This window comes from Erpetoichthys calabaricus, chromosome 6 (assembly GCF_900747795.2).
Source record: "Erpetoichthys calabaricus chromosome 6, fErpCal1.3, whole genome shotgun sequence".
NCBI classification, from domain to species: Eukaryota; Metazoa; Chordata; class Cladistia; order Polypteriformes; family Polypteridae; genus Erpetoichthys; species Erpetoichthys calabaricus.
Window position 1 is genome coordinate 50,955,740 of NC_041399.2, and position 22,847 is coordinate 50,978,586.

Below are 22,847 nucleotides of genomic sequence, written 5' to 3' on the forward strand. Positions count from 1 at the left end.
CCTGAAATTTGGAACACATATACTATGATGAAACCCTGCACAACTGCTTTATATAAAAAGTGAAGAGTTTAGGAATTATCCATCCATCCAGTTTCCAACCCACTGAATCCAAACACAGGGTCACGGGGGTCTGCTGGAGCCAATCCCAGCCAACACAGGGCACAAGGCAGGGAACCAATCCCTGGCAGGGTGCCAACCCACCACAGGACACACACAAACACACCCACACATCAAGCACACACTAGTGCCAATTTAGAATCACCAATCCACCTAACCTACATGTCTTTGGACTGTGGGAGGAAACCGGAGCGCCCGGAGGAAACCCACGCAGACACGGGGAGAACATGCAAACTCCACGCAGGGTGGACCCAGGAAGCGAACCCGGGTCTCCTAACTGCGAGGCAGCAGCGCTACCACTGCGCCACCGTGCCGCCCCTTTTAGGAATTATTCCTCTTTTTATTTTCATTTTATTTTATTGTAGAAGCAACTCTCAGCAGCGAGCAGCAGGGCGGCGCATGCATATGGGTGCTGTTTTCATTCCCTACCACCTTCACTGTCACTTCCCCTACCTCTTCATATCTTAAATAATTGTACACATATACGGTCAACGAAGGTCAAGGTCAAGGGTCAACAGAATATGGTCAAGTCAAGTGTATTCACTGCATGTTATCGTGCAATGCGCTGTTACTGTCTAGTGTTTCTATAAACTGCCAACATAAAAATAGAGCATATTTTTTCCATCAAATGACTCTTCAGCTGGGCCTCTGTGGAGATCTCGCTCTCTCTCTCTTTATATAGATATTGTTGAGTTATGGCTGTAGTAGTAACTGTTTAAACATAATATTCAACTAAAACCAATTTTAAAGGAAACAATGGTAGCCTGCATAAAAATAAATAAATAAGTAAAATCACAGTTTTCAGTGCTGCATTTGCTGTTGCTTTCCCAAATTAACTTATGATTTCTTTTTTTCAGTTTTGCTTGTACCTAAAGAGCTTAAAACAGGTGAACTGTTGACAACCAATTTTCCCTCCCTGCTAGCGGCATCTAAGTTTAAAAACAAGAAAATGTAAGCTCCTCTGATGAGATGGAGATGAAAAACAGGCAAATGCAATTTATTTAAGTGTTTTCCAACAATTTCCAAGCACACTTGTTATTGTTGCTTAGAGGAAAAAAATATAAATGTAAGCCCACAAAGCGTAACAGATCACTTAAAATGGTTTCTTAAGCCTTGCATGTAGTTATATGTCCTCAAAACAAAATCAATCCAAAAGAACAATGCATCACTTTCCTGTGATTAAAAAGGAAACAGTTAACAGCAATCTTAAACAAACTGTAAAGGAGCAAAAAAGGTTAGTTGTTTAGTTGTTGGTATATTAATTTGAGCATTCAATTACATATTATTCAGATGTCAGATTTCATGGCAGGTTTAACAGGTGCTAAAGTTGAGTATGAATTCTGACAGTGGTAGAGTAAACTAATTATGAAGTTTATTTATCTCATATACAGATATAAAAAATCTAATTATAGGCACATTTTGTGAAATCCCAAATTTACTTAATACAAGTGTGTGAGGGTGTACATGTGACTGTGTCTTGTGCCCATGGCTGCTAGAAGTAAGATGACCAGATTTACAACTCCAAAACGGAACTCAGTTTATTAATCCAGTGAGCATAATAAACATTGATTAATTCATCTTCTAAGAATACATATTTAATTGAAGATCAGGTGTCCCCCTTGGTGTTTCATGCACATTGTTCAAATATGTGTATTAAACTGAAGAGTATGGGAGGTAGGGGGCATGGGGGTGGAGATTCCCTCTTGGAGTTTCCTGTGTCCGGCCAATTATAAATGGAACATTTGGTTAAATTTCAGGATGCAATGCAGAAAAAATGGAATATCTGGTCACCCTAAACTAAAAGAAGATTCTGGATTGGAAAGATTCTGTATTAAAATAAGTGGGTTCATACATGTATAGATGGAAGGATAAATATAAATAAAAAGTTACTACTTGTTTTTATTTTCAATTTCCATTTTTGTTTATTTACTTTTAATTATATGATTACTTGTCATTGAAGATTTTCTTCCAATATAGCCAACTACGTAAGATTTAGAAGTAGCTAGCTAACTTAGTAAACTAGTTTTTACACTGCTGGCTATATTATCAATTTCCATATGTTCCATCTGAAAAGTCGGACAACGTTTAAAACAATAGAACACTATCTAACGGTAGAGTATTATTTAAGCCTATGAAGATAAAGGTCAGGTCAAAAGTTTCAATCTCTGCATATATAAAAAATTGTGGGCTTATTGGAATCCAAACAATAGACAGATAGCCAACAGGCTCACACATGGGAAAGATTTAAGGAACTGAAGGGTTTCCTCATTTTTTTATAATTTTATTGTGTCATAACAAAATTATGACTCTAGAGACACCATGTAAAGTGCATGGGTCAGCGGTTTGAATGACACAGAATGTATTCAGCATTATTTTATTGTTCCTTTCATCGAACATTATGAACATTTCACATAGGTACCACATGAAAAAGTACCAGAGATGAGGGAAATAATTATAGTTTGTTTTTGTAGTTGAATTTGATTCAGTTCACTTTGTTGTCATATTATACTTCAGTATTTTTGCTAGTACCACTGGTGCAGAAGCATACACTGATAAAACATTACATGGTAGAATGACACTGCAGATGCAAATTACTAAATAAGGAAATAATAATAAAATAAGTTAATAATTTCAATTTAAATATGCTTATGGGTCTTGGTCATGTGTCTGATGAATGTACAGAAATTAACAGTTTAATGTTTAGTGTAGAATCTGTTTCATACTGCTTGCTGAATGCAGGGGACAAACAAATTGTTTTAGGGTATGTGGTGTCTTAGACAATACAATGTGCCTTCCTAAGGTATCATTATAAATGTACTGTCTGAATGGGAGCATGATTTGCAGAGGTTAGTAAGCATCTGGAGTATATATTGACTTTTTTCAGCTTTCTTAAAGTCACAGCAATGTTGAGCCTTCTTAAAAAATACAAGGTGTTGAGAGTCCATTAGAGATTATAACTGATGTGTACACCTAACAACTACTCGCTGTTTCACTGATAAAGAGCACTGTTTCAAAACATTCTGACCTTTTTCCTCTTGCATTTAAGATGCAAAAAAAAAAAAAAAAACAATTTATACACATTATATTAAGGTATACGGTATGTTTACTGAAATGTTCTCACCCCTAGAGGTATATTAAATATTCATCTAAATATCATGCGTAATAAATAGAGATGCAATGAATTGTAGCTTGAGGGAAGTTAGAGTAACTGTTAATTTGTTGTTGGCCTTCAGGAAAACTACCTCCATTAATGTGATTTTTTTTTCTCTTCCTTTCAAATCCTTTCTTTTTTCTTCTTATACAATTCTCATTTATCAAGCAGCTAAAAGATTAATCTTTTGAAATAAACAGTCTATTTCTATACACACTAACAGCCAAGGCATTCTATTTATTCTAGGCATCCCTATTGATGGTTGAGATTTGCATACCAATAACTAACTAGTGACATGTTTGCCAAAACTTGCTAGAGTGCCAGCAATTTTCACATGAAAACCCCTGACTGGCTACTTCCACACACAGACTCAGAACTCAATGCAAAAATTTCACAAAGAATTTTAAAGATAGAATATCTTGGACTATCATTACTTTCAAAAATATAATAAAGATATACAAACACAAATACACACAGTTATAAAGAATGTGTAAAACTGGTAGAGTATATAGTGTGTACAATTACATAGTTTTACTCCTTAAATAACCTGAAATGGATATGTCCATGAATTGGTACTGTGATGTGCTGGCCTCCTGCCTTATGCCCTGGTGCTGCTGGAATAGGCTTCAGCCGTCATATATGTTTGAGCTGTAGAAGTTATTTTTTATAGCAGTGCAGACTTTACCTATTCCTAACATTACTTAAGTTAGAGTGAGAGTGTATTACAAAATTAAATTTAGTTATTTATTCATGGGTTACTGCGGTGGGTTGGCACCCTGCCCAGGATTGGTTCCTGCCTTGTGCCCTGTGTTGGCTGGGATTGGCTCCAGCAGACCCCCGTGACCCTGTGTTCGGATTCGGCGGGTTGGATAATGGATGGATGGATGTATTCATGGGTTAATTTTCTGAATCTGCTTATTTCAATACAGGGTAGCAAAGGGCAAGGGGATAAGGAGCCACCCTTCCATCACATTGCAAAAGCAATACAAATCTTCTTTACTGATCTCTGTAGTTAATTTAAACAATGTATTTAGCATGTATTTTATGTGAAAACAAATACGCAATGTACAGTATATATAATGAATTCAGACCATTTCACTTTCTGCAAAAATTTACTGTGTTGTACGAACAAGTTTTTAAGGACCAGCAGTATTTTAAGAGCACTTAACAAGAATGATGCTGCCATTGTTAACCATGAGTAGTAACATTCCATTAACACAGAAATCATAAGCGATGCCAAAATGAGACTGACAAACCTCATGGCTCGGTGGCCTGGGTCACCGCAGGCTTCATTTATTTATATGCAATGTAGATGCAGATGGCTTATTCATGGTACTGTACACGTTGGCTGGCTTGCTGGTAATGTATCTGGCCGAACCATTAGTTTATTATATGGCCTATACTAATATTGTAATAGCCATTATGTTATTACATGTGCTGGGTGATATTGGCTACCTGCTCAGGTGCTGGCAGCTTATAATCTTCCTCAACCCCAGAGCACAGAGCAGAGTTGTTTCAATACCATGCAGAGTGCACCATAGGACTCAAACACAGGTGCCAATGTCCGGATGGCCAATGTCTGGATACATCATATGGGAGTACAGCTGCCGCGATTAATTGATGTAATTGACTAATCAACTAAAAAATAATCAAATTGTATTTTCTTAATCAACTAATCGTCCCTCCCGAATCCCTCCATGCATCCCTATGTTGTGTGCCGGCATATTGCTCTACCTGCACTCATGTCTGCTCTACCTGCCTCAAAGGACTCGTCAAGTCCATACAGAATACAACCTTTGACACCACTCCTGTGCAGGCATTCCATATGAAGGTTTCACAAGAAATTATCAAAAGATGGAAGCTGGAGATGAGCTATAGAGGTGATGCTGTAAACATAAATGTAATTCCTGTGGTACTTGACCCCACATTTCGTAAGCTCAAATTTCTGTCTTCAGAAGAAGGATTAAATGTACAGTTCAAAATACAAGCCCTTGCACTAGAATCAAAGAAAGGAATGAGGGAGGAGGAGAAGTAGCAACAGTCCACCAATGTGATCAAAAACTCGGCTCATGCTAAGGAGGAGAAGAGGCAAGTGTCTTTGCTGGAGTCACTACTAGGGTCTGATTCAGAACCACATGACAGTGAGAATGACAATGCCAGAAGATGCACAAGAAAGCACAGTCAGTCAAATGGTGAAAAGTAGATTCTAACCTATTTTAGTGAGCATCCTCTTCCCAAAAATGAAAACCCACTGCAGTGACAGAAAGCATCATTTTTTGGTCTTGTTTGAAGTTGGACTGCTGATATGAAGTTAAATCCATTATTTACCAAAAATATCTTTTGATTTAAGTATTTTATGGTTAACAATGTTTTCTTGTTTGTCTTCTTCTTAGTTATTTTAGTTTTGTTTTTTTTCGCTTCCTGATGTTTTCAAATTCCATATATAAAATTATTCAATAAATATTCATATAGAGTATTCATATGCCTAGTTGAATTATTTGGACAGAATTATTCATTAGATTAATCGATTAAAATAGTTGACCAATTAATCGTTTACAAAATAATCGTTTGTGGCAGCCCTACATTGGAGGCTGCTCTACCAGCCAATGACATGTGTGAGGTTGATTAGAATGGGCCGTGCATACAGTATATGGTTGTTTCAGTGTGGCAAATCGGTGGGGTTCAAGGTGCTTTCACATACACACATTTACAAGATGATCATGATTCATAAAGGTAAATTTTGTACAAATGGGTGCATGCCAGGTTTTATTTTTTTTCCTGATGTATGCATATACAGTAATCCCTCATCCATCGCGGGGGTTGCGTTCCAGAGCCACCCGCGAAATAAGAAAATCCGCGAAGTAGAAACCATATGTTTATATGGTTATTTTTAGATTGTCATGCTTGGGTCACAGATTTGCGCAGAAACACAGGACGTAGTAGAGAGACAGGAACGTTATTCAAACACTGCAAACAAACATTTGTCTCTTTTTCAAAAGTTTAAACTGTGCTCCATGACAAGACAGAGATGACAGTTCTGTCTCACAATTAAAAGAATGCAAACATATCTTCCTCTTCAAAGGAGTGCGTGTCAGGAGCACAGAATGTCACATAGATAGAGAAAACAATCTCTAGCAAACAAATCAATAGGGCTGTTTGGCTTTTAAGTATGCGAAGCACCGCGGCACAAAGCTGTTGAAGGCAGCAGCTCACACCCCCTCTGTCAGGAGCAGGGAGAGAGAGAGAGAGAGAGATAGAGAGAGACAGAGTTTGTTTTTCAGTCAAAAATCAATACGTGCCCTTCGAGCTTTTAAGTATGCGAAGCACTGTGCAGCATGTCGTTTCAGGAAGCAGCTGCACAAAAGATAGCAATGTGAAGATAATCTTTCAGCATTTTTAGACGAGCGTCCGTATCATCTAGGTGTGTGAACAGCCCCCCTGCTCAAACCCCATACGTCAGGATCAGAGAAAGTCTGCGCAAGAGAGAGATAGAGAAAAGTAAGCAATCTAGCTTCTCAGCCATCTGCCAATAGCATCCCTTGTATGAAATCAACTGGGCAAACCAACTGAGGAAGCATGTACCAGAAATTAAAAGACCCATTGTCCGCAGAAATCTGCGAACCAGCAAAAAATCTGCAATATATATTTAAATATGCTTACATATAAAATCCGCGATGGAGTGAAGCCGCGAAAGGCGAAGCGCGATATAGCGAGGGATCACTGTATTTCACAATTCATGCTAAGTTTTACAAATGAGATCTCTGCACTCTATGATTCTGTCCATGCTTAAAATTCAACATAGAGGAAAATATTGAAAGTAAAATATGAAAACATTCAACTTCTTAATAAATATGTTAGCATTTCTAAACTTACCTTTTTGAAAATTCAGTGGAAGGGTTACATTTGTGGTGTTAGTAGCAGATAAGAGCAGTTTTCCACTGGTGAGATATGTTAATTCCTCAAATCCTAAACATGTTGCCCAGATAGGAAAGTAATCACCTCCATCATTGGCCTTGGAACAACCACGAGAGAAAAAAAATAAATAGTACAACTGATGAAAAGCAATTTCAGTGAAATAGTACTATTTTAAGGGTAATGAGTTACATGTTACTACATTATGAAACAATGATGAACATCTATTATCAATTGTAGTCTGGAAATTCAGCTTTAGCAATACACAAGTATATTGATAACAAATATAGTTATTATTTTAAATTTGGCTGACACCTTATCTAAGGATACTTACAAGACCAATATTCATCACAACTGTATACATACTGAATATGTTTGACAAGTGGAAAACAAGAAGGTTGAAGTATAAGTTCAATATTTTTCATGTTAAATATATTTATTCACAGACACAGTATATATGCATTTGCCATGTGAAATTATGTTCCAAAGTTAAATGATTTCTATAAATTAAAGAAAAAACATTGCCAGTCCTGGCATTTTACATTGAACCCTAGGGACATGGGGCATAAAGCATAAAAACCTACCAAATACATCTATTTTTCAAGCTAAAACATATGTTGAGTATTGATCTGTGTCTTCTGATTATATACAAATTATAAAATAGATTATACATGCTCATGTTTTAACAACAAAAAAAACAACACAGTGGTACCTCTGGTCACGACTGTAATTCATTCCAAAACTCTGGACGCAACCCGATTTGGTTGTGACCCGAACGTAATTTCCCCATAAGATTGTATGTAAATACAATTAATCCGTTCCAGACCATACGAACGGTATGTAAATATATTTTTTTTAGGCACAAAAATAGTTAATTATACCACAGAATGCACAGTGTAATAGTAAACTAAATGTAAAAACATTGAAATACTGAGAAAACCTTGAACAACAGAGAAAACTAACATTGTAAGAGTTTGTGCTAGACCCTTACGAACCGCTCACTGTAAACACTTTTTTTATGAGTTTTAAGCACAGGGAAAAAAAATTAAATGCCACTTCTCTTGCAAAACTTTTCAAACCATCCTCTGCTGGCCTTAAATTCTTCACCTTCGCCACTCAAAGAAGGATTTTTTTTCAGCAAATCACCATGAATCTTCCTGGCTTTCGCGCATATGATCGGCTTGCTTATGCTATCCCTTGCAAGTTGCTTTTCATTCAACCACTCTAGCAACAGTTTTTCCACCTCTTCCAGCACTTGAGGTCTCTGCTTGGTTAACATTATAACTCCTTTTGCAACATCAGCTGCTTTGTTAGGCCCTGTATACGGAAACAGAAGAAAATGGGAAACGGAGAATGGGAAATCATTGGTACATACGAACGCGTGTAGGGAAACTGGCCGCCAGTGTTTTTGTTCGCCACCAGAGCATGTGGTCGTGAACAGATGCAAAATTTTGGCAAACTTTTTGATCGAAACCAGATTTGTACGTGTTCGGAAACGTTCGTGACCAGAGGTTCTACTGTATTATGAAATGCAGCCATTTTAAAAGAAGACGAGTTATGTGCCACTACCTCACAGCTTGCCTTCTTCCACAAATAACCTTTCAAAAGGAGTGTGGATTCCTCTCAAAACACAACTTCACCGTAAATTGTTTGTGCCACATGGTTGGTTTTGCTTTGATTTACTTCCATATTTATGTGAGAACTCACACAAATGACTAAAACACTTATCCTCATCAAGTGAAAAATAATACCAGGAATATGAGATAAAATGATTTTTTGAGATCCCTTTTGTTGTCACAAACATGCCTTAGAAACATGAAAGGTATAGTTTCATCAAAACTCTTAAGAGGAAATATTCAGTCAATTTTTATTCTTTTATTTTCCGTTGGATGCTCATACCTCATAGGGGTCACTGTAAAATGCCAGGACTGGCTATGTATTTTTAAAATGCATAGAAAACGTTTAACTTAAGAACACAATTTTACATGGCAAATGCATATATACCAAGTTTGTGAAGAAAAAACTTGAAAATTACCAAATGTATCTTTTAAGGGACTTTGTCTGGGTCAAAAAATGAAACAGAGGTGTATGCTGGAAAGATATAAAAATATACTATAGAAACTAAACAGTATCATATCATACAAAATGTTACTATTTATTCAGAATTTTATTTTTGGTGCAGGTATTTTTTAACTAGCTCTAAAGGAGTAGTATGCAAAATGTACCTTTATGGCAAGTTTGTAGAAAATGCTTGCAGATCTAGCATAACCGGATGAAGTCAAGTTGACACCACCGCCAGGAAATAAGACACTGCAGGAGGAACAGAGGTGTTTCACATAACATTATTTTGCTTGTTCTCAACCAATTCTCTTCCAATTAAACTCAAAATGCATGCAAAAAAAACAAAAAAAAAAGCAATCTTACAACCAAGTGTCCCAACAAACTACCCTGAAGATGCAGTGCAGTATTTCAAGTCGTTTGTTGGGTTACTGTCTATGTATAGTAGGGCTGTCAAATTATACCAAAGTTAGGGTTTGAGTGCTCATATTAAAAATTAATAAATATTCAAATATATGTATGTAGGTTAAATGTTCTAAGTGCTGCTACATATACATTTGTATTTAACATGCCTTTATATGCTTCATTATTGTTTTTGCTTTTTTGCTCACGGTGTGTTGCATGCAGCACTTATGACTTGTGCACTGATGCACAAAATTTTATTTTCTGTGTATGGGAAGTGCATGGAAAGAGGCATGATCAAACAGAAAAGTAGAAACAGGGGTACTTCACATACTTGTAAAGCATATATGATAAAACCATACAAAATCATAATTACTTAAACAAATTAAATGCACTCAATAGTTTAGGTCCCCGCATCCTGTCCCCTCCTCCTGCCCTCCATTCTGCTGTGTACCTTTCCACTAGTGCAAAACATATTAAGTTAGTGCCCATCTAGATTTCATTTAAGAACTATGGCACTTATTTCCCATTATGTTAAATAAGAAAGGAAACCAGATTTTGTTTTCTACAATGAATGTGCAATGGTTCTACAACAGCAAATTAGGGATCTCAAGTTCAAGAGTGAAACGGAATAGGATCAGGAGCAAAATGATACTTCTTGGGTACTGGGGAAGGCTCTAAAATGTATTGTTAGTACACCTGTTAACTACAAAGTAGAGCAGTGCAATAATAAAATCTGTTTAATCTAAACAATAAAAATTCTAAAAATGCTGATTGTGAAAATGATGTGCAAAACACATACAAAGTTCAAATGTGTTGCATTATAGCATGTCTGAGTGTCAGTGTTTGCCTTTGAATAAGAATTTTAAAATATAGATTTGACTTATATTTGAATAATGATGTTCGTTCTGACAGCACTAATGGGTATTTTGCATATTATCATTATGTCTGTGTGCTATTTTTCTCTAGATTATCTGGTTCTGCCACCTCATCCCAAAGAAATCCATGTTAGATTCAGTATGAATGACTGTGCTCTGCATAACCTTGAATTGGATAAGAGGATTAGGAAATGGACAAATGGATGGACAATTGTCTAGAGGAATGGCTAGAAATGATCTTCTAGGTTCCCCGCATATGAATTTTAACAAATTCAGGAAAATCTTTATAAACTATATTGCCCGGAAATAAAGTTGAAGTTCAGTTTTGATACAAAAACGTCAAAGTGCTACATTGTTAATGACCAATTTATAACTTACAATTAAAGACATGTATAAAATACTTAATTATGTAAAATGTGCTTCACCATAAAAACAGAAAGAAAAAAATATTTTATTGATTTATGTATCACTACTCAGGAGTCTTAAATCCCATGCCCTTCACTTTCTGTGTTGAGCTTGCATCTTCTGCCTGTGTGGGTTTCTATCAGTATTCCAGTTTTCATCACACACCCCAAATATACTGTATCTGCTTTAGTTTGACTTGTGACTCTAAATTGACACTGGTCAAGTGAATGTGGGTTTGTGCATAGATGTACCCTGCAATTAAAAACTGTTGATTTACTTTTTTCTGACAGACCCATCAGAATGTTTTGTTGACCAGACCTGACTAATATTTTATTGAAAAAAAAAATTGTATGACGGACACATAGGCACAAACAACTAGTTAGAAAGCATGCTGGCAGGAGTAATTGGTTACTAATTAAGAAAAGTGGCTGGAAAGAAAACCTGCAGGTACTGTGGCCTTACAGAATCTGAGTTTGACACCCCTGATGAGGATGAACACCTAAGTGGTTTTATTTTATCTGTATCTGAATGTTTACGTAATATTCTTGATTCTGCTGCTAAGTAAGGAATTAAGAATTTCAAGTTACTGTAAAATGTTTCCTTTTCTAATAATATATTAAAGTAAATGATAAGACTTTCAGAGATTACCAAATAAAATATTAGAGACTACTATTAAGAATATTCGGATTGCTAAACATATGTCATTTAATACCTTACCCATTTATAGATTTGAAAAGCTTTTCATACTCTGTTTCAGGTAAGTTGATTCTGTGAAAAAAAGTGAGACAATACTGTAAATTGTAAACTGACAGGGAATATAGGATATATTATACACTTTATTAGTAATCAAAAACAATTTCTCTAAAACAGATGGCTTATTCATGGCACCGTACATGATGGCTGGCTGACATTAGTTTACTATATGGCTTATACTAATACTGTAATAGCCATCATGTTATTACATGTGCCGGGAGATATTGGCTACCTGCTCAGGCGCAGGCAACTTATAATTTTCCTCAACCCCAGAGCACAGAGGAGAGTTGCTTCAATGCCACGCAGAGCGCACCATAGGACTCAAACACAGGTGCCAATGTCCGGATGGCCAATGTCTGGATACATCACATGGGAGTAGGGCTACCACAATTAATTGATGTAATCGACTAATCAACTAAAAAATAATCAAATCGTATTTTCTTAATCGACTAATTGTCCCTCCCGAATCCCCCCACGCATCCACATGTTGCACATCGGCATTCTGCTCTGCCTGCACTCAGGTCTGTTCTACCTGCCTCAAAGGACTCCTCAAGTCCGCACAGAATACAACCTTTGACACCATTCCTGTGCAGGCATTCCAGATGAAGGTTTCACAAGAAATTATCAAAATATGGGAGCCGGAGATGTGCTATAGAGGTGATGCTGTAAACAAAAATGTAATTTCTGTGGACCTTGACCCCACATTTCGTAAGCTCAAATTTCTGTCTCCTGAAGAAGGATTAAAAGTGCATTTTAAAATGCATGCCCTTGCACTAGAAGCAAAGAAAGGAATGAGGGAGGAGGAGAAGTAGCAACAGTCCATCAATGAGATCAAAAACCCAGCTCATGCTAAGGAGGAGAAGAGGCAAGTGTCTTTACTAAAGAGTTAATGCCAATTGTGCTCTATACAATAATGGCACTAATAAACCTACATTCATCACAAACTAAATCCAATCATTTCTTTTTCCTCCAAATTTAAATTATTTAATGTGGAGAAAAATATGTTGTGGATTCTTTTTTAAAGAAGTTATTCATAAGTTTGGAATCACCTGGAAATTTTCATGTTTTTGATAGAAATTGATACTTCTTTATAATCAAGGTGTCATTTAATTTATGACATGACACTAATATTTGGAATGAGCTATTTAATGATTCAGCTAATTGAAGACCTGTAAAGCATCTGACTCTTGAACTACAGACTATGTTTATTCTCTTGTGTAGTTGACCATTAGGGCCTTCTATGTCTTTTTCTACACTTCTATGGTGGTTACAGCCAGTTTGCTCCCATTTTTTAAGACAGTAGTGAACACCTTTCTATATAATCTTTTGGTCTGTTTGGCTCCCAAAATTGAAAATGAAATGCAAAGTGAACATATGCTTATGGTAAAATACACTAGACAATTATTTACCCATGCTCTTGATATGCACAAAATGTTGGCTGGATAAAATATAAAATAAAAATTTTATCTAAACAGGCAAATTATGTTTCTTACTTTATTTTTAACTGATATTCGTACAACATGCAAGTCTCTATAGTTCAGGTACTGTACTGTTCCTGCTCATAATTATAGTGCCGGCTGCCCATTCTAGAGAAACTGTTCCTGTTTCTTCAGACAGTTAGGTCAACTATTAGATTAGTCTATAGCTGAGCCAAGAGTGAGAAGACTGGAGTTCGAGCCCAGGTGTGATACACAAAGATCAAACTCAGCCTTGCCAGTAAGATAGCAGCACATGGTCTTGAGATTAAGAGTGGAACAGCATTAAATCATTTTAAGTCTAGAAGTTGGACATCAAAGAACAACTCATGAAACACAGCCTGGCAACACTGGTACTCTGATACTTTTTACTGTCCTATCCCATTTTGCTGCTGTTGGTGTCCAAAGCAAGGTAAAATGTGATATAGTATATATGGCAAGGGATCACACTTCCAATCAGAGTTTGTTCCCTTCACAGACACAAATGTAAAGTAGAAACATATGGAAAAATTGCCAAGCATGGCAAAACAGTTACAGTGAAAAAAGAATGCTTAAATACAATGACAAAAGGGCAAAGCAAAACAGAATGTAAAAACAAATAAAACACGTAAATAAGTTATCTTGTAATTACAACAAACAAGAAAAATGTTCAAAATAGCAATTTATGAACAAAAAATTATATACAGTATATTCCAAAAACACACATAGCTTTCATGAGCTATGTGTTTGAATTGTACATGGCTGTATAAATGTTTGAGTACAGTTCTCCAGCAGTGTAAACAGCACGCTTTTTTGATCAATATCATCGCTATTGAAATCAAAACCATTCCTTATTATGGATGTTTCTTTTCAATCTGGTACAAAAATGGTGACCAAGATTCAAAATTATTTACACTTCTACATTTTTCAGAAATCTATTGCAGACCAAAGAGAAAGAAATTCATACTGTTTAACAGAAGTCATTAGGGACCAGACTTCTAAAAATGGTTAGGTTAGGTTAAGTAGACTGTATTATCCCAGAGGGAAATTTGTTTGCAGCAGGAAAGTCCAAAAACAGAAGACATTGTTACAGAGGTACAATAGATAAACAAAGACACAACATTTGACAATCAATGTTATTGCATTAACACACACAACAGTACACAAAATAAAAATGAAGAATTTAACATTTAGCAGCATCCCTACAAGTAACAGAATTTAAAATGCTTCTACCTCTAGGAATAAAAGAGTTCTTGAACCTGTTGCTCTTTACCTTTGGAAACCTAAATCTGCAACCTGATGGCAATAGTTGGAATTTAGAGAAAAGAGGACAAGGATGGCTATACTGTCTATATACTGTCAGTATAATAATATGCTGTGAGTCATTCATTTGATTTGCCAATACACTCACACTTAGTGAATGTATCTGTGATGGATTACAACAGTCACTTTTTGTTTATAGTAGTCTGTAACTGGGAAAGCTCAATCTCTGACAGTGCGTGAGTAATAAATACAAAGCAGTAATTGCCGCTTTTCGTGAGTAGTATTTCGCAGCACCTGTAACTATAATCATGATTAATACACATTTGTGCAGTTCTGTATTGTACTTTGTTTTGACTTGGTTTGTTAATTATTTCCTGTATACTTTTTTGTTTAATATAGTAATATTTTTAATATATATACTGCTTGGTACCCACACTAATCCAGTTACATAAAACTGCTAAAGATTTTATCTTCCATGGCTTAAAGAACTATATGAATGGACACTGTAATCCCAAAATAAGACGCCTCCTTCAATGAAACAGAGCTTAACTAAATGGTTAATAGAAAATAAATTCTAGAGATTCTGTATTGACAGCACATGTCTAAATAGTTAAAACTCTTCTTTCCATGTAGTGACATGCTGCTGTGAAACCTGGACCATCTAACAACCAAAGTGAGAGAAAATCAATGCTGTCAAACTGCAGAAATTAGAAGAAATGCTATGGATTGTAAAAAGAACACATCAGTCTGCCTTAGATGAGATGAAGCTTGACTGCACCCTAAAAAAATCTCTATTGTCAAACCAAGGATAAAACAACACAGAAGGCATTCTAATGAAGGTACAGAACTAATATTCAGAAAACTCAGTTACAAAAAAAAAATGAAAGAAACTAAAATAGATAATTAAAAAAAACTACATGACTCCAAAGACTGTCACAAAAAATCTGGTTAGCCATCGGGATAGTGATAAGGCTACAAAATGGATTATTAATCCATTTCAATAATCAGTTTCTTTTGTGAGCTGCAGGTTTGAATTTAATTATTTTTTATGAATTGTAATTTAAGCAGGGAACATTTTTTAAATAAATTATTTGTCAGGATCTTCCATGTCAGTATAGACTGCAACACAAGAACACGGAAAAATATTACACGGTGTAAAATCATTGCTGAAATTTAATGGTAGCCTAGGGAAGGACCTAAGAATGAAAGACTTATAGTCAAGTTGGCATGACATACCACTTTGATGTGCGTGGGCACATAAATCATCACATTGCAGTCATTTTGGATTCTAAAGACAATGTAAGATAAGCAGCCGGATATACAATAGTAAAAACACCAAAATAGTAAAATTGCATTCAACAGGCTATAAAACCTAACAAGGTAGAGCACATTGAATAAAATGTCCAGTAGTGCTGTTGACAATAAAATGAAATCTTACAGTATTTACATATATAAAGCCCATGTCACACTACACAGCTTTGCAGCAATTTTCAGTTATGACCTTCAATTCAATTCGACAGCCAATGAGCACTCAGCACAATGCATACAATGTGAACACAACGAAAATAGGAAAGCAAATGTTTTTGAAACATGCAAGCAGAAGACAGCCTTGAATCTCCCTCTGATGTCTTTTATTTGTCATACCACGACAGAATGGAAAAATTAAAAAGCTGAGCTTGGACAATATTCCTATATCCACCAGTACCGTAAGCCAGATTGTTAATTAATAATAATAATTTTTTGCATTTATATAGCGCTTTTCTCACTACTCAAAGCGCTCAGCAATTGCAGGTTAAGGGCCTTGCTTAAGGGCCCAACAGAGCAGAGTCCCTAATGGCATTGACGGGATTCGAACCGGCAACCTTCCGATTGCCAGTGCAGATCTCTAGCCTCAGAGCCACCACTCTGCTTTAAAACAATGCCCCCCATCCCCCACCACCCTCATGGACTGAGGGAAATGTTTGTCTGCGAAGAGAAACCCTCCACTTTACACTCTCCACACGGACTAACATCTTTGAGGGTGTTCACCCAAACAAGAGGGTCTACCTAAAAAGGTTGGTGTCCCACAGTTTTGTGCTGTGCCTCTGGTTGTTGAATCCCTTTTGGTGTTCCTCTCAAATTACATGGTATTGGGCTGGATTTATATTTGTAGATTTAAAATGTAAAAAATAACCAAGTTGTTTTTACCTTATTGGCACCACCCTTGCCCCCGCTGATTCCAGAAATTTGACATAAGATGCAGCAATATAGGACTTTCCTAGAGCCTGGTGACTTGGTACAGATGTTTCCTGAGCCAAAATACCTACAGCAAATTAAAATACATAATTAATGAATAAATAATTTGGATAGGTTTTCTGGTTAGAGAGAAGCGGATATGACTGAAATTGTGTTTTGGCAGAAACACCCTTGTCCAAGATCCCTCCTTTGTCCAAGAGGCTATCCCTTCTTTCATAGGTTGTGGAGAGATTATAAAATATGAAAATACATGCAGACAGGATGTTTCCAAGGGTTTAAATCATGCTTAACAGGATACAGAGGGTTTGTTGCCTTGAAAATACCTAAAAAAAAAAGTAAGATCTGTAGAAGGCAAAAAATTAATTAAGAAAAGGTTAATAATTCACAGATAGGTATTAAATATATTTCTGGACTAGTTATTTGAAAGCTGCAGCTTTTATCACAGTGTTGTGCCCTATACTACTAATATACACGCATACTGTACTTTCATGTGTTTTTTAAATAAAATATAAACAATGATGAGAACACAAGTTATTATATGTACTATAAATGAATCTCAGCTTTGTACAAACCATTAAGCCTAGAAGTGTTTTTGTATGTAAAATTTAATAACATTTTTAGGCATTTGTAAGCCATGCTTTTTCTTTGAAGGACAGGTGTGGGGCAGACTGACTGGCAGGATGACGCCGGACCTCTTGCTGCATCCAAATGGTGCCATCTTTCACCTTTATGACTGGTGTACCGTCGTTGTTCTTAAATGTGAGTGGACATTTATTGCAGGGAGGGCTTCTGTTCTCTTTCTCCGATGCAGAACCCTCATCCTCATCAGAGTTCACCTCTGTTATAGCATGTATTTATTTGAAAACTAACAGTGTCAGATCGGGGCGAGCCTGAATCCGACTGAGAGAATAAAACTGAATAAAGAAAAAACACTAACCTTTACAAGTACCATACATTTACACCGGCTAGTACAGACTCAAATCAAACGAATGTTTTTATTGTATAATAGTAACAATAAGAGCAGCTCACTACCCAAAATGTTTATTTTGTGACCCGGCAAGGCTCAAACCTGCAACCTCTTGATTATGAATCAGTAGTTCTTACCGCTGTACAGTCGTAACAATGAAGTACACTAACCCAATTTCTATTTCTTTGATTTAAGTCTTGAATAAAAGCACACTTGTTTTGTTATACTTGTACCTTTTGTGAAAGCGCTTATTTGATATTTGGACTTCAGTCTTCACACATTATACACTTCATGTCAAAATTTTGTTGTTAGTACTAAAACATGAAAACAGTTTGTCTTTTAGATATGTGTTCAACATTTCTGTCATGCTACACTTACAGAGATCTCTGGAGACATGGAACACACATGAAATGCATGTGTTCCAAATAACAATATATTATTTACACTTTATAGCTACTGGTACCTCACTCCCAGATCAACAAGGCTTGACAGCTTTTTGCCATTTCTGTGGCGGTGGGAGGATGGGATAGTAGGCTGCTTGCGCTTATCGACACATTTACAAAACAAAAGTCGCTGACGGAGAGTTGCGAACAGATTTAAGGTTGGGCCGGGTTTACAAGTTTTTTCGTAGGCTTTGGCAATTCTAGTGTTAAACCTGATTGACTTTTACTGTGCTATTAATGCTTCTTCTAAATAATTCTCCTTCTTCTCACTCTGACATAAGTCACAATCTAGACTAGCGTATCTCTGTATCTCTCAATCACTTTTTTCTGTCGTCCATAACTCTAAACTAGTTCCGATGTCACTGTCAGATCACAAAAGTCATTTGCAACAATTCCTTCCATTAACACAAGTAGAAGAAATATTACACATTGTCCTAAAGAAATTAAGTCAGAATCCCGGTCCTATTACTCTAAATTATTTTTCTCTGATAATATCTCATCCCATGAAGAAATTAAGTGTTTTTTATCTAACCTAGATATTCCTAGTATATCAGAACAAGAGTGCTCCTTAATGGATGCCCAAATTTCTCTTAATGAGTTTCATCTAGCACTATCTGCCATGAATATGGGCAAGGCACCTGGTATTGATGGGTTGCCACCAGAACTAATTTTTAGCTTTTTGGTATCAACTATCTCAAAATTTACTTCAAATGCTTCTGTCTTCCATTAATTGCTCTCAGCTTTGTCCTAGCTTGAACATGAAAGTTATTACTTTACTACGTAAACAGAACAAGAATTATAGACCCCTCTCCCTTATCAATACAGATATTGAATTACTAACTAAAATTTTAGCTATTCGACTTGAAAAGGTTTTTCAAAAGTTAGTCCACATAGATCAAACTGGCTTTATCAAATCTTGCATGTCTTCAGATAACCTGTGCAGATTGCTCCAAGTCATTGAATCTGCTCCTAATTTAGAATACTCTGGTGCACTTCTGTCTTTAGATGCTGAGAAAGCTTTTGACCGGCAAAACTGGGTATATACATGGTCAGTCCTACACCACATGGGTTTTGGAAATTACTTTATTAATATGACTAGCAAAATACGAGCGCTTCGCAGCGGCAAAGTAATACCTTAAAATTTTTATTAAGAACACAAGTAAACCTTTTTAAACTGAGGGAAAATATACCAATAATTATTTGTTAAGGATCTGTTTGTATACCACATTGTCAGTTCGGCCCTGTGCACTGAGCTTACTCTTGAGGATGCAACGTACAGTTGACCACATGAAAAGCAATCTTGCCTCAAATCAATGCCAACCTTTTGTAGGGTCTGTCCCTGAGACTTATTAAGTGTCATTGCGAAGCAGAGCCTTACTGGAAATTGTAGGCTTTTGAATTGAAATGGGAGATCAGAGGGTATAACGGGAATGCAAGGAATAAAAACTCTATCTCCTGAGCTACTGCCAGTAAAAACAGTTGCCTCAATTAGGTTCTTTTGCAGACACGTGACCTGAAGTCTCGTGCTGTTCCAAAGTTTCGGTGGCTGTAAGTTTCTCAGTAACATTATTGGTGTCCCAACCTTCAAAATTAGATTATGCTCAGGGGTGCCTGGAAGATTCAGAGTGTGGAGAAACTCTACCAGATAGTGCACTGCGTCTTCCACTTCTACAACTGAATCCACAGACTGATATGTTTTCGGTTGTGAAGGTAGTTCTTGAAGTAAAATGTGGTTTATAGTCGTAGTCATGTCATTTCTTGGTGTCAGTATAGCTCTCTCTCTTAACCATGACACGTCATTTTCGTGGAGATTTCGTAGATTGGGGTAAACATTTTGAAGAAGGCTTTGTAAGAGGCATTGACAGTTGTCCAAAGGTGTAAAATATCTGGCCATTTTGGTACACTTGAAAGCGACAACCGAACAATTCAGCGGCAGCCATCAACTCACATGCAGACCTATAGGTGAAGGGCTTAAGCATTTCACTCTTATAGTGCTCCTGTGTAGTATAATTATCTCCTGTACCGTCATCAGTCCACACCTTGAACCTGTCCCAGTCATTCAATACATAAGACACAATGTTCTTCCGGATATCAAGAGTGAGCCTGATATGGCCATGCAATATATAACACAGAGAATGGAAAAGAAATTCCACAGAGAATGGAATGGAAAATTCCGATATTTAGGGAAAGATATATATCCATCATTAAACAAAAGAGCTACTTTAAACTATCTCCATATTCTGAATGAAATCAAAAAATCTCTCTTCTCCTGGTCCTCACTTTATCTAACCTTTCCTGTTTGATATGCTGCAATCAAAATGAATCTTGTTCCCTACCTGAATTGTGTTAGGGTTATGATTCCACTCTCACCCTTCCTACATTAATGGAGCAATATTAATTCTCTTTTCCCTAAATTTATTTGGAATGGTAGGAAACCGTAGTTGAAATATGCAACTATAACTCATGCCAAAGACTCTGCTGGCCTGTCTTTACCGGATTTTGAATTATATCATTTGGCTTTTGTAGTTTGTCCCTTGTTTAGCCTGGCTACATGTCCCTAAGTGTTGTCCCTCTTGGTTACCACTGGAGTCCTCTATAGCTAGCCCTTACAATTTTAAGTAATATCTTATTTTGTAAACTTTCCATTAGATCATGTAGACTCCATTTTGGGCCTCTTAGGCTGGGTTTATACTTCACGTGACATGACACATGCTGCAGCGGATGCTCCTGCTACACAAGTGTTTTACTGTTTATACTTGCCCGCGTACTTTACATAAATCTGGAGGAATCCAGCAGGTGGCAGCGCGAGATATTATCATGGTGAGAACAGGTTCGGCTTTTCTGTGTTGTGAATTGCCTGGAATACCCATTAAACACCAATGACACCTTACTGCAATATCTCTGGAAAGGATGTTTAATGATTAAATCCATCAATCCAGGGATGTGTCTATTCCAGCAAGCACTGGGCACAAGGCAGAAACAGTCCCTGTACGGGGCCTCAGCTCATCGCAAGGTGAATGCAAGCACACACTTTCACTGGAGTCATTTTAGCGGCACCAAATTCCCAAATCTGCATATCTTTGGAAGGAAACTGGAGCACACCGTGGAAACCCAGCAGGAAAACATGTAAACTCCAAGCAGGGAATACCGGCGACGTGACTCCCTGTGAGACAGCAGTGCTACTGCTCCCCCACCATGTCACCCCCATGTGTGTAGTTATTAACAGTATTCATTATTTAAACGAAATTAATGATTTATCTGTAAAATGTAACATACATATTTTAATGCATTTCATCATGAAAGTGATATCAAGTATAAATCTAAAGATTCTAAATTTGCAAAGAGTTGGAATATCATATATTTAATGTGATCTGTATGGTGATCTATTGCTGCTTGCCGCTGCTGTCAGGTCCAAGAAGCTTGTAGCGATTAAAAACTGGGATGACGTTTACGACAGTCTGCTTTAATGATAAAGTAAACTACGAGGTTAAAGTGGACATTTCGAAATTAAAGCCGAAATTTCCATTTTAATCACAAAATACACTTTTTCACCACGTCCTTAATTTTTTTTTCTCTGTGGCTCAAATACAGGGATGTACATTATGTTGCTGTTGTGAAGTTGCAAAAAAAAAAAAAAAACGGCACAAAAGATGGTATGTGAGACTTTTAAAATGTATCGTGTTATTACCATCGGGAATATGCAACGCTTGAATATAAAAGCACCACGAATACTTCTGTATGTCGGCATTTTGCTTCACCACATTGAACCATTCATCAAACATCGAAGTACGCACATTGATCTCGTAGGATCCGCATAGAGGTTTTCTGTCACATTTAGATAATAAAACAACACTCTGACATCACATTCCAACTTTTATCACACTGCGCCCCCCGACATTTTGCTGGTACTGCAACTTGTGCACGCATTGCATTAATTTCTGAGGACATGCTCAGAGGACATGTCAAATGAACACTAGGAACGCGTGGCAGCCATGATGAGTGCACGTACGCGTTCTGAGCATGGAGTATAAACGAGCCCTTATAACTCATGCCATCCAGTCTTGGTGCGCAGTCGAAAAAAGACTTAGTTCTATACCCAGGTGACACAGACAAATATCTTTATTTAATAATTCAGCTATTCTAATTGGAGGACAACCTTGCACATTCCCTCCATGGTCCCATCGGGGTATTGTAATGCTGGGGGATATTTTTACTGATTCTGGACTGTGCTCGTTTCAGGAACTACTTGCACTCTTCAATTTTCCCTCCACCTCTTTTTACTTTTATCTCCAGCTCAGATCAATTCTTAAGACCAATGGTATCAATTTACAGTATAATCTTCCTTTTCATTCTCTATACCTCTAAATACTATCCCTACAGTTTCCACTGCAATTGCCCATTTGCTTTCCTGTATATTAAACAGTAAAATTCCTTTTCTTCGTTTAGTCTTTCTCCTTACTAAAGATTCTTCCCTTTCCTTTAATTATTACCAAAATAGAGTGTTCTTATTAGGTACCATAGCTACCAAAATCATTATTGCTATTAGATGGAAATCCCCTGAATTGATGACACTGGCATATTTCATTTTTTTAATTTGATCCATTTAGAAATGTTCACTGCTAGAATTAATTAGGCTTCATCTAAATCTATCAACCTGTGGAGGTCGGCCACTGATGCACTAAAAGCCTATATATAGCATCTCTTTTCCTTTTCATTTTTGTACCTTGGCTGTCAAGTATGTCTCACTATCTTATTATATCTATAGATGAAATTTCAAAGCCCCAGGTAGGGTCGGGGGTTATGATTTTC

At 36.7% G+C, this 22,847-nt stretch overlaps 1 protein-coding gene across 2 annotated transcripts in view; it reads right to left on the reverse strand.

Moving 5' to 3' along the window:
* The window catches only part of ggh (gamma-glutamyl hydrolase (conjugase, folylpolygammaglutamyl hydrolase)), a 38,839-nt gene that overhangs the window by 10,310 nt on the left and 5,682 nt on the right, over positions 1-22,847 (reverse strand). For both annotated transcript variants that reach the window (XM_028803569.2, XM_051929176.1), the window contains exons 2-5: positions 16,581-16,695; positions 11,641-11,691; positions 9,406-9,490; positions 7,142-7,280 (exon numbers count right to left, since the gene is read on the reverse strand). In XM_028803569.2, the coding sequence (XP_028659402.2) occupies positions 7,142-7,280; positions 9,406-9,490; positions 11,641-11,691; positions 16,581-16,695 (390 nt within the window). The remainder of the gene's footprint in view (positions 1-7,141; positions 7,281-9,405; positions 9,491-11,640; positions 11,692-16,580; positions 16,696-22,847) is intronic.